Genomic DNA, 12,885 nt, shown 5'->3' on the forward strand with positions numbered 1-12,885 from the left:
GCCACGCCCGTACACAAGTCGGCTACTAACAGGCTGAGGAAGAAGTAGTTGGGCGTGTTGTGGAGTTGGCGGTTCCAGGAGATGCCCAAGATGATGACGAGGTTGGCCAGGATGATGGAGGTCGACAGGGGAATGGTGATGATGTAGATGAGTTGCTCTTCAGAGAGCAGAACATAGGAGTCGTCAGAGTCCATCGTTAGTCTTTATAAACAGATATCTGCATATGAATATGCAGACTCTGTCAGCAGGGGAAAAGATTTTCGGTATAAGCTGCTCGTAGTTTGAATACCACTGACCAGTCTTGTGTAAGCAGGACTGGATTGCTTTCAATTAAACAGTCCACTAGGAGACCAATGTCAAAACCACCTCTTATCATATATCAGCAAGTTAGCATTTTAAGCTTAATTCACACTGAGAGTTTGCCCCATGAGGTTTAGTCAAACTAGCTAACAGTTCCCAGATTGACCGATTGTAGGTGACTTCCTTCAACTTCCTCTCATCTGCAGCCACCCTGTCAAGGTACCCTATAAGGAATGAGAAACAATGATAGTATAAGCAGAGGAGACCACAAAAACTGAAAAAAAAAGGTTCGACGTGAGAGTTACATGTCTGGTGTCAGTTAAGAGCATCTGCTAACCTATCTGGAGTACATGCGTCTGTTATTTGTGGAGAAGCATAAGGAGGCTTGAAAAGGGAAAGAAATGCAGGTGAATAAAGATCAATTATTAACAATTTGGTTCCTTTTCTGGTTTCAGAACAGGAAGAGAATGATGCCTGAGCACTGAGTAGATAAGGATTAACTGTAAAAAAGTGTAAGACCTACTAGAAACAACATAAAATAAGTTCAAAAGCAAAACTAACCAGAATTTAACCTATGATAACAATAAACAACAACCATGCCTTGTTAGTCTTGCACAACAGTGTATTGTAAGAAAAATGATTTAAAAGTTTCCCATTTGTTTTACAGGGACACAATTTTAGTGCCTTAAAGCAAGACTATGTGTCTTAAACTTTTGAAGTAAGACCTAAAAGTTATTTCAAGCTGTTAACCAGGTCATTTGAGCCTACGTGGTCACCACAAACCTCCAGAGGCAACTCGGGCCTACTGCAAATAATGAGGTAAAATTGAAATTGATTTATTCCCTCTATGGAGGGCCGATGAGGAATTTGGTCTCAAGGACCAAGGAAAAGTCGGAACGCCTCCAGAACTAAAACAGACTGAATGAAAATCTGAGCACATTTCAATCAGATGAAGTTGACAAGCAAGTGACAAAGTGGAAAAGGAAATTAGCGTGAGTACACGCTGTGCACATTCAGCGCGCTTGCTATTTATATTCAGATCTAGAGATCACATTTTTCTCTCGTATGAGTGAGCAGCTGAGTTAGACGGGCAGTCCGACAAAAAAAACCTCACTCACGGCAAGTTAAATGAGCAAGAAAAACGCCGACAGCTGTAGCCTGCAACGCTGGATACGAGGCACATGTCATTTAATAATTCATCAGCTGGGACTCTGCAGTTACAACAGCTTTTGTGTGTATTATAATTCACAGAGTGATGCATATCCTGTCACAGTTAGTTTATAGTCAGGGGGAAATGTGCAGATTCTCACAGTGACCTACAATAAACCACACCTATGTGCTGCACGCATGTTTTATATCACCTGGTTTAAATCCTTTGAAAATAAAAGTTTTATAGCCGTTCAAAACAGGAGCATTTTCTATAACCGTCCAACACTTTTTACACTGTGATGCACTTTATGTCTGACACGTGAATGTTTCCAGCATTCACATACATGTAAAAAACTCGGTGATGGGACTTTAATGGTATCAAAGTCCTGTTACAGTCTTAGCAAACAGTCTTTAAAAGCTCTTAAAAGGCGAATACACAAAAACACATTGATTTTTTTTAACAACATCGCCTTAATGTGCTGCTTTCTGAGAAGCTTTGAGGGCTTATTTTTCAAGTCATTTTCCAGAGCTTTAAAAAGTGCTCGTGAGCAAAGCCAGTCATGCACAAAATAAAACTGTGTTGTTTTAAACTGTAGATTTTTAATGGAGAAAACTATTAGATCACATCAGAGCAGCACTGTCAGCAGATAACATGTCAGTGCATAATGTTTCTGAAACAACAAAAACAAAAGCATCAATAAAGCCTTTACCTTTTTGTGATGAATAGTCCAGTCACGTATGTTTGTGAGGAGAATTTAAAAGTCCACTCTCTTCTTCTGGTAACTTATTTCTCCTTCGTATCATCCCCAGCAGCTATAAACACTAACGAGATCCACCATGAACTACTTTCTTTACCTTTAAGATCTCTTCAGTGAACCTGACCCCAGCAGCCTTTGCAAAACCTAACCACAAACTAAAAAAGAGGCAGAGTGAGCAGCCAAGTGTGTGGCTTCCTCTCTGATACTTTAAAGGGGAAGTGCCCTCTAAAAGGAGGAGGCGGCAGTTATGCTAAAAGTGTCTTTTCCTGAGGAGGAGGCCCCAGAGCCCACTAACCGTTGACCAACTAATTCAAGTTTTTGTTGGCCCTTACATTAATCAGCCCAGATATTTTGCTCCACTGTTCATGAGTGAAAGAGGATAACACTGTTATCACTGCAACCTTAAAAAGATAAGAACATTCCAGGTTACTATCAGCCGGCATGGCATGTGAACCACCTCCATTTTTCCATTTCAGCTAAAGCAAATAAGGAAATTAAATCAGTTTCTTTTATATATCAATTTATAACTTTATACATCTCACTTTTATTTTTTGACATACACCTGGATTATCTCTTCGTGCTTTGTGATACTCTTTAGTTAAATAACCTGCAGTTAGCAGAATAACAAAAGTCTGTTTTTTAATATTATTATTATTTAATATTTATGTGCTTTAAAAAGACGCTCTATCTATATGGTTGAGATCTGGTAATTGTGGAAGTCATTTGATTATACTGAAATCTTTTTCATGTTGAAGAAACCAGTTTGGGATCATCTGAGCTTTGAGACGTTATCCAGTGGAAGTCATTAAGACTGTGGTCATCAGTATTACTCAGGTAGGCTGTGGCACAGTTGATACTAATGGGTCACAAGCATGCAGGGAATATATCACTGCACCATTACATCTCCAGTTATCTGGATGGAGTCATACTTAGAAGATGTTTTTACCAAATCTGAATGTCACAGCAAAACCTCATCAGCCCATGGATCGTTTTTTTGGTCCTCTGTCGACCAATTTTGACGAGCCTGCGTATAATTGTATCATCAGATTCTTGCATTTACCTGACAGGAGTGGTAAGTAGTGTGGTCCACTGTTTGCTGTTGTAGCCCATCTGTTTCAAGATTTGAAATGTGGTCCATTCAAAGATGCTCTTCTACAAACGTTGCTTGTAGCAAGTGGTTAGAGTTACCTTCTTTTCGGCTCAAAGCAGTCACACCATTATCCTTTGACTTCTGACGTCTGCAACACATTTTCCCCACGAGAACTGTTGCTATTCTATAGTTTCTCTTTTCAGGCTAGAGATGATTGTGTGTTGAAATCCCAGTATATCAGCAGTTTGTAAAATATTCACAACAGCCCATGTGGCACCAACAACCCATGTCACATTTAAGCTATCTAAATCACCTTTCTTCCTGACACTAAGTTTAAACTTTTGCAGGTGGTCTTGATTATGTCTACATGTTTAAGTGTATCGATTTGCTGCCATGTGATTGGCTGATTAAGGATGTGCATTAAGGAGCAGCAGAACTAATGTACCTAACAAAGTGGCCAGTGGTGAAAATCATATTCACCTTGTAAATAAAAAGATATAGTTTCAGCCAGATGCACTGACCAACAGGAGAACTGTGTTAACTTTAATGGTATGAAATAGCTATATTCCTACTGTTTTCAGTATAACGAACCATACGTTGAAGTTATTTTTATTTGATATAAGTTTTTTTTTATTGCTGCTCAAAAACAAGAGACAAGTGTTCTTTACATTTGTGTTTCCTTTCTTTTGTAAAGCGACATAAACAGATCCTTTTGTCACGTTTCTGTCATGGTACCTAGCAGTGCCGTCAGTTCTTGTAAGCAGGTCAAAACAAAAGGTAAAATAAGATGATGTGACCTATATGTACAATAGTGTATACAGCAGAATCCATAACAGCTGTCACACATGTACAATATTTAAACACAGTGGTGGATGGAAGGCCAGAAGTGACCTGCTTTATTAGCCAAACACAGAGTCCTCCTTCCCTTCTACTTTTGTGCAGACCTACGGTTGTATTGATGGACGAGCTCCAATCAGATAATGGGTTTTAAACACAAACGTTCCTGAGGCCGGGACATCTGGAGAGACACTACACAGAGAGGACAAGACAGCACAACATCTTCACATAACAAATGAGAAGATGGTGCATCCTGGATTTCTCGGAAAACCAGATCCTACTCAACATTAAATCAATGATCTACTGGTTTATTATTATATACAATGGAAGAATGTAATGTGGTCGGGATAATAGTGCCCAGCTGGCTTCTGTGGAACTTCTCTGTTTGTTTTGTCACTTTTTTTTCCACATCTTCCACTTTCTATCATTTTTTTCACTTGACATTTATTTAGAATTATTTTAACAACATACAAAACAGGGATGTTATTGACATTTTAAAAGCTCTGCTTCTTATGAAGTCAGTTTTTTGTAAGAGTTCTATTACAAACCCAAAATGCAATTACTATACATTTTTGGATTACCATAAATTATATTACATAAATATGTCTAATTCTCTGAACCACACAAACAAACAAACAAAATTGTAAATCGTGATATAATAACAATGTGCAGCGACACTTTAGCTAGCTGAGTGACGGTCAGGCTAAACCATTCAATACTTTCATGTTTAACATGCTTTTAACTCAATTTTAATTCTTCACTATAGAAACTCACTTTGTTATACATGAAACGCCTACATATTAATGATACTGTTAAAATAAAAGTAACAAAGCTAACTACTCTACCTTAGCTAAAAGCTAGCCTTGCTGGGTAAGTATGTGAACTGTCATAGAATACCAAGAATTTGCATATTTTAATATGCGTAATTTATCAATGAACTATTCATACATATAATTTACATAAATACTTTAGAAATCTGTTAAAAACTTAAAAATAAAACATGCATCGTTACTTATAAGTCAAATAACAACGTGAATATTTATTTTAATATCCAAATTTGAGCAGGTTTAATCATGCATAACGTTCACAACTAAAATTATTCTTCCTGTTCACCAATCTAATAAATAACTGTAATTTGGCATCTTAATCAAAGATAATAATTTTCTTTATAATTTTTTCTTCTTTTTTATGAAACGGTAAATTTGAAAACTCATGGATAGCAACAAGAATGATATCTTGTAACATTTAAATTAAAATGCTTGTGTATACTGGTGAATTACAAAAAGATAAAATAATTGTTCATTACCAATATTGTTAATTTAGGGGAGCTGTAACAAAAACCTTGGGTGGAGCTCTAATAACTTTTATTTTAATGCTACATGTAGATCTAAAAAAACGATGTAGCTTTAGATTTCTTTCACATCCCTTACCCTCATAATTGAGAACTACAAAGTTTTATATGCCAACTTTTAACCTTTCTTAGTAAAAAGAAGAAACAATCTTTGAGGTTATGTAGCTCCTGTATATACTGGTTCCTGAAGCTTCTTCTGGCCCTGATTGTTTCTGTGGTTACTGCTCTCTGCCTTTGTGAGGTGGTATTGTTAATGGATTTGTCACTTGCCTCCTGTTCCTCCACTTATGTTTACCTTGGCATTAGCACCTGCCTTTCTCTGCTCGGCCGATTTGCTCAGCATCTGTTGTCAGCACAGCACTTCTCACAGAATACCAGCTGCAATTTAATATATCAAACTGTGGCCCCATCAAGGTCTAAAGGTGGAAATCCATCCAGCCTTTGTATTTGGCCTCCTGCACCTGTAAGGCCAAATACACTGTTGTGACAAATGATCTGCTGGTCAGTTTGTACTGCATACTTTATAACCTGAATACAAAAGAGAATGAAAGCACTTTTCCATTGGTTTAAATCCCAATATCATATCTGCCAAAACAATGTACCACAATGCACAAACGTTCATGCGTGCAACTGTTTGACTGCCTGTCAGGGTGAGTTATTCATGTACAACCACAGATACAGACAACACTGCAGGACTGTGGTACAAGGAAGAACCACTTGTGCGCAGGATACTGGCTGACGCTTGTTTTCGTCATCCTAAAGAAAGGCTGAGAGAGGAGAGGAGGAGCAGAGGGCAGGAACAACAGAACAACTGAATGTGAAGAACTGAAGAAAACCAGTGATTCAGTAAGATACGTTATTAACGTCTGGGTAACCAGTCGGCCTTCTCAGTGCTCACTCCTGAATCTTTTTCTCATGAATACGTGATTGCACAGAGTCCTTTAGCCCTACTTTCTAACTGCAACAATGCAGTACAACCTCACGACCTTTGTGTGTAACAGACCTCTGTCTCACACTAATGTAAACACATAAGGTCAAACTGGCTTTCTATTTTAAGAAGCAACAGAGAGGCCGGTCAGCTAATAATGTGTTTCCTGATTGTGAAAAATATGGTTCAGGCTACTAAAGTGCCTGAAAACCAGCCACTTGTTTCACTGTGAAATGTAATTATTACAGGAACTTTCACATAAACTAAACTTTTCTTTGTTTTTTCATGCAACACTGCTGACACTTCTCTTACCACTGCAACCCCTTTGGACCTTCGACATCTGTTCAAGTTTTTCCTTCAGCCCCTGGTGTAGTCGTTTTCTTGACCTCATTCTTCTTCTGCTCTTTGTCAACCACCATTATGTCTTTATGGTGGCCAGCAGCTGCTTGTCTGCAGCTTAAAGTCCCACTGGACCTTAGCCCTGTTGTTGTCATCCAGCTGTGTCTTCCACCGCAAATAGCTGCCAAGATGATCCCAAACTGTCTCGATGATACTCAGGTCCAAGCTCTGCGGAGGACCATCCTTGACTTACTGTGTTTTTATCTATTCAGATATGCTTTTAATGTACTGGCAGTGTGTTTGGGATCGTTGCAGTACCAAAGACAAAAGATACCTTCCAGATGGTATCGTATGATTGATCAATATCTGACATTACTTTTCTTCATAATTTCATCAGTTTTCACAAGATCTCCAACACCACTGGCTGAAGTGCAGCCCCAAGCCATGACGGAGCCTCCACCGTGTCCTACACACAGCTATAGACACTCACTGTTGTCCTGCTCTCCTGACCTTTGTTCACCATTTGAACCAAAACTGTAAACTTTGGATTCACGACTCCACCACGGACACCTCAGTCTTTTCTTCCCGTTTCCCTTCATTAAGGATGGCTTCTTGACAGCCACCCTTCCACTGAGACCATTGCTGATGAGGCTTTGGTGAACAGCAGATGCATGAGCTGAAGGTCCTCATGCATCTTTCAGGTCTTTGCTGGATTCTTTTCCCATTTCTTGAGGTCATGACTTTCAGATACAGCGCTGTTCATCGAGACTTTTGCACAGTAGTAGATTAGTGTTCAATAGACATGGTTAATGTTAAAGTTACGTTTATTTACAAAATGAATTGCGGACATTGCAGACAGAAGGCTTTAAGGCTCCTAGGTGACATTAAACTTCTTTATCCAATCTGTTTTTAAACCTCAAACAAATTAATTATTTTGGCTTTTCAAAGTCAAGTTTCCTGCTTTTATTTGAAATCTAAGCTGCAGTTTGGGGGAAAATCTGCTTTCACTGGGCGCTGTGACTTATTCAGACTGACTCACATCCTCCTCTTTTTTAAATCTGATTTCGAGATAAAACAGATGTAAGATGAAACTGAACCGACTAGAGACCAAAGAGACCACTTGAACTAAAAGAAGTTCCAGTAAGTTGCAGGCTTTCCCATCAAAATGACCTCATGCTTCATCATGCAGCTCGTCATCACTGATAAATGTAAGAAACTTGAACTAAGTTTGGAGCAAACACAAGAAACAAGTTCTAAGTGTTACCAAGAAGAAAGTATATTATTTATTTTTTGTATTTACAGTTCAGTTTACATTAAAGAAAAAAAAAATCTGTGTTTGAGAGCTGAGACCACACACACACACATCATCCTCTTTTCTGTATCGTTTGATCCCTAAATTCATTTGGAGGACAGAACATAACAGCGGATGTCAGGACACTATGATGCATCAACGCTTTGACTTTCTTATCACTGACAAGTGTTCTGGGACAAAAATAGTGAGAAACATTGTGTTTTAAAGAATCTCAGAGTTACTTGAAGAGGCTTAAACATCTGCCCATGAAGCAAACATCAAGTGCTATGAGGACAAAAGAACAAAAAAAAGTAACAATAATCTTTTGGTTGCTACGGTCTTACAACAAAAACCAGATTAGAATCGTTCAGGAGCACACGAGAGCATTTTAACATCCTGAGGATAAAAGTGAACGGGAACAAAGTCTCATCTCCTAAAATATTCTCTCTTCTCTTTGATTTGTCTTTTGTCTCGGCTTTTACCGATCGGGTCTTTGGAGGCAGAAGACTTTCACCTGGTTGTCTCCTGAAGCGGTTACAGCAAGAGTGGCTTCCCTGCGGAGACACGAGGACAGCCAGGATGTGATTAAGAGACAGTGGAAACAAAGAGTAAATATTTACTTGAACCCTGCTCACAGTTGGCTGAGTTCACATGGGTTTTTATTATAAGTAGTTCAGTGATTTAACAAAGTTTTGTGTTGCAACGTTATCGAGTTATTCGTCACCACGGGGGGATTTGAGGGGTGGATGAAACAATAAGGGACAGCAGTCGTTCAAGCAGCTCAAACTCACACTCCTGTGTAATCCTGGAGCTGATCTCAGTGCTTTTAACTGCAAAACCTCATACTGGGGGGACTCGTGATGTAATTTGATATGCATCTTCAAGTAGCTTTACAAACCACCTCATCTGCTCCTCCTGCTGAGTACAATCTGCCATCAATGACGTCAGCTGTGTGCTGTGGGGTCTTTCTGCTGCTCTTTTCACCTCTGGATTTCCACAGGGAGAGCCAGAGTGGAGAGCAGGATCAAAAACATCAGCATGCAGTGGGAGGGTGGGAAATTCCCAGCGCCGTGTTTTACAGATGATGTGGTGTGCTTTGGATCATGAGCTGTTCCACACCTTCTCCATACTTTTTTTCTGCCATCATTCTGGTAGAGCTTTTCTTGGTTTTCCCAAACTGTGCTGGCCTTTATAGGGGAGTCAAATCTAGGCCTTCTATTCTTGCATCATGAGCTGTTGCACCTTGCAGTGAATCCTCTGTATTTACTTTCATGCAGTCTTCTCTCTTTACAGTAGACTTGGATACGCCTGCCTCCTGGAGGGTTGTTCACTTGGTGGGCTGTTGTGAAGAGGTTTCTTTCCACCATGGAAATGATTCTGTGATCACCCATTACTGTTGGACATCCAGGTCTTTGCCGAGTTGCTGAGTTACAGGGTTTACGAGCACGAACGGTTAAGGTCATGCCAAAGCATCTGATCCAGACTTCGATTCCACTCCAAAACCTTCATTCTGGCTTTTTCGTTGAGCCATTCAGATGCAGACGAGCTGCTGTGCTTCACATTGTTCTGCTGCGTAACATGAGTGCAACAACGATCCTTCAGTAAACTTGAGCTTCAGAGCATGACCTACTGGCCCAGTTCATCCTTCAGGATTTTCTGGTAGAGAGCAGAATTCATGGTTGCATCAATTACGGCAAGTCGTCCTGAACCAGTGAAGCAGCCATTTTTATCCAGTCTTCTTCTTCTTGTTGTTTAATCATGAACTGACCTCAATCGTGACAAGTGAGGCCTGCAGTTCTTTAGATGTTGTTCTGGGCTCTTCTGTGACCTCGTGGTTGAGTCGTTGATGTGCTCTTGGAGTAGCTTTGGTAGGCCGGCCTTTCCTGGGAAGGTTCACTGCTGTTCCAGGCTTTCTCCATTTGTTGTGTTTCAGTGGAGCCTCAAAGCCTTAGAAATGTAAGACCCTTTCCAGACTGAGAGGTAAATTACTTTGTTTCTCAGCTGTTTCTCTGGATTGTAGCTTGAATTGTTGTTCTTTGAGATATTTTAGCCTACTGCACTTTGTCAGAGTTATTTTTGATTCATAAACAACATTTTTAATGATCGGAAACATGTAAGTGTGACAAATATGCAAAAAAAGAGAAAAGAATAAAACTAAATCAGGAAGGAGAAAGACTTTCTCACAACCAGAAATTGTGTTCTGCATTCACAAAATTAGAATAACTAGCTTTGCTGGTGCCTCCCAGTGAAAGACTACTTCTGCACATCCCTAATTTCTAATGCACTTCAGTGCCCGTGAGCAGGGCACACAGTCCTGGCAGTGTGCTGTGGAATCATACCTGTTCATGGTGAAGTCCAGGATCTCTGCGGTGTGGCCCTTGTACTCAGCCACCAAGTTGCCTGAACGAGCGTCCCATAAGCGCAGCGCGCCGTCTAAACTGCAGGTGGACACCACAGAAGAAGACTGTTCCCACCGCAGGTGAACGATGCCAGCCTGGAGGAACACAAAGCGCGATGAAAAACAGGCAAAGGCGACACCAACACCAGTTTTAAAGCAACATAAAGAGTAAACGCTTATTACAGGCTGGAGGAAAGAGAGTTGATGTTTTTAGCTCCTTTTTCGGTAAACTGTCAAAGAGCGACTTCCTGACTGAACGTTCTCTGTCACATTATCTGCACACAAGCAACATCCCTTCAAACAAACCTCCCTAACCCTGGGAGGGTTTCTGATAAGACTGCAAAGCCTCCCCTCAATACACAGAGCATAGACCAGCATGAACACAGGCGGGACCAGACTAAACGTGCACAAACTGTGCCGCCGTCTGCCGCTTCTCACCTCGTGACGGCATCTGTGCCTCAGGGCTTGCGTGGAGAGATCATATATGGCCAGAGTCCCGTCCAAGTACGCGACAGCGATGAGCGGCAGGCTGGAAAGGGCGACAAAGGTGAAACTGTTGAGGAGGGGCTGAGGCTCTGATATGCTTCTGTATTACTGCGAGTGTGCAGCCCACTCACATGTTGCAGAATCCCACAGATTCCACAGAGTTCGATTCCTCTTCATCTTTGGAGCCTTTTCCTTTGCCTCCCTCCACAGAGAACGCGCCGACCACCTTCACACAGACACGTAAGTCAGACACAGGAAGCACCTGCTTCACTACACTTCCTGCCTGCTTGGTATTGGTTGGCTGTGGCACCCACCTTTCCCGTGGTGATGTTGATGAGCTTTGCACAGCCGTCCACTGAACCTGTCAGCATCAGAGAGCCGTCCTTATTGCAAGCCAGGCAGGTTAGCGCCCCCTGGTGTCCATCCTGACCTGTTAGGAGACAAACAGCATAAACTACATGCATCTCGGTAAACGTCTTGAAGCACCGCTCACTTCTGTATATTGTGCTAGAAGAAAAACGAAACCGGTAAAAACAATCTGTTCTGTGTCAACATGATCCACACTGCTTCAATACTGTTGAGGCTCTGGGGAGGCCAATCCATGACTGATAGTATTCCACTATGTTTTTCTACACAGGTATGGTTTTACTGCACTGCCATGTTTGGATCACTGCCGTGCTGGAAAATGAAGTTCTTGGCAAAAAGAGGCTTTCAAGATAGAAAAGCAAATGCAGCCCAAACCATGAGACGGCCTCTACAGTGTCTTACAGACGGCTGCAGACACTCACTGTTGTATCTTTGGCCTGATGTAAGACCTGCCACTTCTCTCACGTTCACTTTCTTGACTTCCACATGCTGCTTGTCTGCTGTAGAGGATTGTTTTGGCCTGCCACTTCCATCCTCCACTTGGCAAGTTTTCTTAAATTTATAGGACACACTGCACACCATGCTGAGATGTACCAAACAGTCGCCTAATAGCTCTTTGGGAATCGCCTTGTTGGCGCAAAAACTACTATTTTATGTTTGTCTCCAGCTTTATCATCTTTGGCACAGATATAAAACAACTGATGCCTTTCTGTGAGACACTGCTAGTAACAAAGTGACTAAAGATAAAGGACGTGTAGAACTGGTTCATCCCTTGCGTGAGCTGTGTTTTTCTAATGTTTGAATCATTCGGTGATGAGGGGCTTGGAAAAATTCTTCTTGTCAGGGACAAAGACTGGACTGAAAATGAGTGAGGAAAAAAAATGTCCAAAGAAAAACTATTGCTCAAGACAAATGACAAGAAAGTGTGGCTGCTTGAAAGAAGATAAAAGACTTTCACACAGTACTGTTGTTTTAAACCAAGAATTATGATCAACATTTACTGCTGCTGCTCATCCTCGTTGTTTACAACTGTTTACACATGTTAAACAACTTTCTCCAAATACGAGCTACAAATTTATTTACAGAAGACCTTAGTTTTGCTGTTTCTTTTTATTGAGCCATAACTCAACAAATCTGTATTATGCTCTGCTACTTTTATTGCTTTTCATCTGTTTATATGTAACTTTAATGTGGGAAAGAGCACCGAGACTCCTTTCATCCAGAATCTACACTATTAAACTAAAGCCAGCTGCATCTCCCCCTGGAGTCATAACAGCACCATGACATGCACAATAACTAGGGATGGGTACCGATTCTGACATAAACGGTAGTAACCAGACCGAAAAGCAGCGCACATTTCGGTGCTTTATTTTCCTGAGCTGTCACACACTTTGGATTCTAGCCAATCATTTTACCTTTGCGAGCGTAGTAGGCGGGCCCAGGTACGTACGTTCTTTTAGAGCAGAGCTACAGATAAAAAACGCCCAAAGCAAGCGGTCAAAGTCTGGCTGTACTTCACAGCAAAAGATGCAAACTCAGCAGCAACAAGTGCTTTAAGCTGATACTGTGATACTGTCAAAGGAGGTAACACC

The 12,885-nt window shown here is 40.9% G+C and overlaps 1 protein-coding gene across 1 annotated transcript in view; it reads right to left on the reverse strand.

The window, feature by feature from the left end:
- Positions 1-8,069: 8,069 nt before the first annotated feature.
- Positions 8,070-12,885, reverse strand: part of aamp (angio-associated, migratory cell protein) — a 9,214-nt gene continuing 4,398 nt past the window's right edge. The window contains exons 5-10 of the mRNA XM_005752917.2: positions 11,577-11,635; positions 11,242-11,470; positions 11,059-11,153; positions 10,880-10,970; positions 10,383-10,537; positions 8,070-8,597 (exon numbers count right to left, since the gene is read on the reverse strand). Of these exons, the coding sequence (XP_005752974.1) occupies positions 8,522-8,597; positions 10,383-10,537; positions 10,880-10,970; positions 11,059-11,153; positions 11,242-11,470; positions 11,577-11,635 (705 nt within the window). The 3' untranslated portion in view covers positions 8,070-8,521. The remainder of the gene's footprint in view (positions 8,598-10,382; positions 10,538-10,879; positions 10,971-11,058; positions 11,154-11,241; positions 11,471-11,576; positions 11,636-12,885) is intronic.

This window comes from Pundamilia nyererei, unplaced genomic scaffold, assembly GCF_000239375.1.
Source record: "Pundamilia nyererei isolate P.nyererei 1_Seehausen unplaced genomic scaffold, PunNye1.0 scaffold00390, whole genome shotgun sequence".
Lineage (NCBI taxonomy): Eukaryota > Metazoa > Chordata > Actinopteri > Cichliformes > Cichlidae > Pundamilia > Pundamilia nyererei.